We start from the raw sequence: 4,965 nt of genomic DNA, 5'->3' as shown, positions 1-4,965 counted from the left end.
CAAAGCCAATTTTTAGCACTTATCTAAACCTATGTCCATAAGATGTCTGAGCAACAAGCTCTCATATGGTGGGGAATTTCTAGTGCTCACTTCTGAGTATTTGAATAGTCTCAGGAGTAAGTATATTAACTAAAGATTGCACCCTCCCTTGGGTTGGGCAGGAGGGTCCAACCATTGTCAGAATCACTCTTTCCATCACCCAGTGAGTCAGAGCAAACACAGCCTCACAAGGCAGCTTCAAACTCAGCACTCTGAGTCAGAGCAACCAAACATTGAGTTTAATTGAAAAGTTATCAACAAATCACAGTATCAATCTATGAGTTATGATGGGACTTATGGGAGAGTGATGAAAAATGGTATGACCTTTAAGGGAGAAGCTTGATAGCATTTCAGCAATAAAACTCCTTCACTAAGTATGTATTTGGTGGTTAACTGCTGCAGAGGAGTTGAGGAGGCTTAGGCAGGCAAGGGGGGAATCATCACAAAATGGCATTAGTTATTTAGTAACGGAGTAATAGATTCTGGGGGGAAAGGTTAGAAATGTGGAGAATATTTTTCACTCAATAATAATATTTAGGTTAGTAATTGATAATGTTAAGATCGTGCTTCTCTCCTTACATATTGGAGGTCTAACACTCAACTGTGAATTTTCTTCACTTTGTAGTTTTTTTGAATGCAGTTCTTCACTACTTATGTAATTACTATAATTACACCTAATTATCTAATTGTATAATTGTGTTTAATTACATTTGTAGTATACATACTGTGACAAAGTTCCTCCTCTACTTTGGTGGGTCCTGCGCTTATTGGCGGATTTGTTCACCTCAGTGATCTTCCCCTCTTGTGGAACCCACAGTCTGGGTCACCTCCTCCTGTGTCTGATCAGGAGTTGGGAGGTTTGGGGGGAACCCAGGCCCGCCCTCTACACTTCCGGGTTCCACGCCAGGGGCCTGGGATTTGCAGCTGTCCTATAGTGGCCTCTGTACATGCTGCAGGTAAGTCACTCCCTGGGTACGTTCCCCTGGCCTCTCCAACACCTTCTTTTATCTCACCCCAGGACCTTCTCCTGACGACATCGGGTGTGTAATGCTTGTCTCCTCATCCCCGCAGTTACAGGTCTCTCACCTTCAGCTCCTTGCCTTCTTTGCTCCCAGCTCCTCCACACGCTCTGGCTTCTCTCTGCCTGCTGGAGTTGAGCTCCTTTTTAAGTCCAGGTGCCCTGATTAGCCTGCCTTGATTGGTTGAGGTGTTCTAATTAAGTAGCTATTTTACTGCCCTTCTTAGAAAAGATCTTAATGGCTCCAGGTGCCTTGATTAACCTGGAGCAACTGCCATTTGGTTACCAGGGTACTAGGGATTTGTTTAGCCTGGGGCTAACTTACCTGTTTCTTAGTACTTTACTGTAGCCATCTGGCCTTGCCCCATCACAATACTTATAATCTCAAAATGAGAGTATTAAATTACATAAAACCCATTATGAAACTTCATGAAAATAATGTTTTGGACATGTTCAGTTAGCAATATCTTAAACACCAACTTTTTCTAATTATAATCCTAAATCAGTTAATCCACAGACTGGTCTAACTGCCTGCTTATCTTGATACAACGATATAAAAGCAAAAAATAAAATAAAATAAAATAATTAAGATGGTAAAGCCATGATTTCACCCAATGCCTTTTGTACTGATTGCCAGTCGCAAATATTGGAAGGTCAGGTGAGAGGCTTCCAGAAAGATTCTACTTAATGGAACCCAAACCTCAATGCAAACAAGAGGTAGGTCCATTATCTGCAAACTAGAATTTGCAAGGTCTGCACAGTACTGCCAGGCAGTTAATTGGACAGGTCAGATAGACTTGCCCAGAGATTCTGTGAGAACAATTTTACAGGTTCTTCAGCATCCAGCTCTTAAACCACAATGAAAGAAAAGAAAAAATATGAGATGCTGTGCCCCTCTACATTTAGCAGACTCCAGCAACAAATGCATTAGAAATACTGAGGTAAATACATGAAGATCAATATTTTTCATTATTTCTATTTTTGTTAAATAATTCGCTTCAGCAGTTCGATGTGTGTAACAACCATTGAAAACAATGGATGCTTTTCATTCAGAACTGAACTTGCCCATTTAATTCTGGAGGTTGAAAACTATACTCAATTTAATTGTAACAACGAGGAAGCTCAGACTGTTAATCTGTGAGTGGTTTTGCACTGAATCATATACTGTTTCCTAAATTTACTTCAGAATATTTTAGTCACTAGACTAAACAATAATGTAATGTTATTTGATAGGGTTAAACCTTGAGAAAATCCAAATTCAACTATGGTCAATGAAAATGCAATGGTTTAGTCAGACATCCAATTCATGATATAGCTCAATGCAAAATGTATTACTTTCTTATTGTGCCTAACAGTGCCTTCTACAGGTAAGATGTGTGTTTGTCATGGCATATGACAGACTTTTGTATGTTTGAGTGGATCCTAATGTTTTCCTCTTAATATTTGTGTTGTTTTTTCCTAGTTAACCAACTGACTTCACAATGACTGAAGATTTAGATCACAGATTCAGTTGTCTCACATGGGATCAGATAAAAATACTGGATCAAGTATTAACTGAAGTAATACCCATTCATGGAAGAGGAAATTTTCCAACACTCGAGGTAAAGCCAAAGGATATCATTCATGTTGTAAAGGAGCAGCTTATTGAGAAGCAAATCACTGTTAGAGACATCCGCCTGAATGGTTCAACAGCTAGTCACATCCTTGTGAAACAGAATGGAACTAGCTACAAAGACCTGGACATCATTTTTGGTGTTGAACTACCAAGTGAACAAGAATTTCAGGTTGTTAAGGAGGCAGTACTGAATTGTCTACTAGACTTTTTACCAAAATGTGTCAATAAAGAAAAGATCACTGCTCAGACTATGAAAGATGCATATGTGCAAAAGATGGTCAAAGTCTCCACTGATCACGACCGCTGGAGCCTCATCTCATTGTCAAACAACAGTGGGAAGAATGTAGAACTAAAATTTGTAAACTCACTCAGACGACAGTTTGAATTTAGCGTTGACTCCTTTCAAATAATACTGGACTCCATGTTAAATGTTTACAGTGATACAGAATGTGAATTGACAGAAGACTTTCATCCCACCATTATTGCAGAGAGCATGTATGGAGACTTCAATGAGGCAATGGACCATTTAAAATACAAACTTATTTCCACAAGGAACCCTGAAGAAATCAGAGGTGGAGGCCTTCTGAAATACAGCAACCTTCTGGTTCGTGACTTTAAGCCAGCAGATGAGGCTGAAATTAAATCTTTAGAACGTTATATGTGTTCCAGATTCTTCATTGATTTTCCTGATGTGGCTGAGCAGCAAAGGAAAGTTGAGTCATATTTGCGCAACCATTTCATTGGGGAAGAAAAGAGCAAGTATGACTACCTGATGACTTTGCGCGGAGTTGTAAATGAGAGCACAGTGTGTCTCATGGGACATGAACGACGACAAACTCTGAATATGATTACAATTCTTGCTTTAAAAGTACTTGGAGAACAAAACATCATCCCAAATGCAGCCAACGTAACATGCTACTATCAGCCCGCTCCATATATCAGTGACAGGAACTTCAGCAATTACTATGTTGCTCATGGACAGCCACCTGTCATCTACCAGCCATATCCATTTCATATACAAATGCAAAGTGGAATGGTTTAGTAAAAGTTAGCCTCCTCACTGCCCACCCCACTACCCCAGTTGTCCAAAATAAAGGCCTCATTACAGCAAGTGTTACATCACTCAATTTCATTTTTTGTGGAGATTGCCAATAGTCTTTGATCAGTCAGGGCTGAAAACATCAGTAAGCATATTATGAAATTTTGTTTATGTAAAATCACTAGCCATTATTCAACAAGTTCACGATGACCGTCATATGTTCTTAAAGCAGACATACTCTGTGACTGAACTGTCCATCCTTTTTGGCCAAAAAGAGAAAGATATTAACAATTCTAATTGTACAAAGTGCCATACACAATTGTTCTAGGTTCTAAACCATTCATTAACATAACTTAAATAGTGCATCTGGAAAGAATATGCCACTAAGATACTTAAAGTTGATCAATAGAAACATCTGATTTAAAGATGATAGATTTAGAAAAACATTGATATTATGGATACATTGAACCTACGAGGGCAAATTTGTTCTTCAGCTTCACTCATATAACTCTGCTAAAGTTCATTTTGCAATGCAGACTGTAAAATCATTTTTGGAATTTGCATTGATTGACTGAAATTATGAAATACCCTCATGGGTTAAGTGTTTCTCTATGGACTTCATCCTGCAAGATGTTGAACATTTCTCACCTCTCATTAAGGACATTAGCAGCTGAGGTCATTCACGAGGGTGCTCATCATCTTGCAGGGTCAATCTGTACTGAAGCCCTATCCTATATTTCTTGTGCACTCATTGATTTCAGTAGGAAATTTGAGTGTGCATGGAATGCAGCATTGGGCCCTGAGTCTGAACTACTGATACTGAAGATTGTATAAGCCGGTGATTTAATTATTCTGCACAATTATTTATGAAAGTATATTAAAAGTATGAGGGAGAAAGTGAACATTCAGCATGTGGAAACTTTCTTCCTATATATATTTGATACTGACCAGGGGGAAAAAAGTAAGCTTAAAGATAGAGCATATGGTAATAATGAAAACAAACAAACAAAACCCCACCAGAACAGTACTGTGTCATTTTGAAGTGATTTTAAAAAAATGTTCTTAGTTGCATTTGATATGACATTTTATACTAGAAATGTCCTGTATCCATTTAGATGTGTGTGCACATATACTCGTAGCAAATTAAAATCTCACTCATAATCAGGAAATAAAACATTAGTTGCAAGTTTTTTTGTGTGTGTTTACCAAAGATAAGTTTTTAAACATGTCACTTAAGTGCCTCCTAGTGCCAAT

At 38.3% G+C, this 4,965-nt stretch overlaps 1 protein-coding gene across 1 annotated transcript; it reads left to right on the top strand.

Annotated features, from left to right (window-relative positions):
- The first annotated feature begins 2,538 nt into the window (after positions 1–2,538).
- Positions 2,539–3,757, top strand: TENT5D (terminal nucleotidyltransferase 5D). Its single transcript, XM_032796968.1, has one exon. The coding sequence runs from the start codon at positions 2,539–2,541 to the stop codon at positions 3,712–3,714; it is 1,176 nt and encodes a 391-aa protein (XP_032652859.1). The 3' UTR covers positions 3,715–3,757.
- The last annotated feature ends 1,208 nt before the right edge of the window (positions 3,758–4,965 follow it).

The sequence above is a fragment of the Chelonoidis abingdonii genome, chromosome 8, assembly GCF_003597395.2.
Source record: "Chelonoidis abingdonii isolate Lonesome George chromosome 8, CheloAbing_2.0, whole genome shotgun sequence".
Classification (NCBI taxonomy): Eukaryota; Metazoa; Chordata; order Testudines; family Testudinidae; genus Chelonoidis; species Chelonoidis abingdonii.
This window is presented reverse-complemented; position numbering and strand designations above follow the sequence as displayed.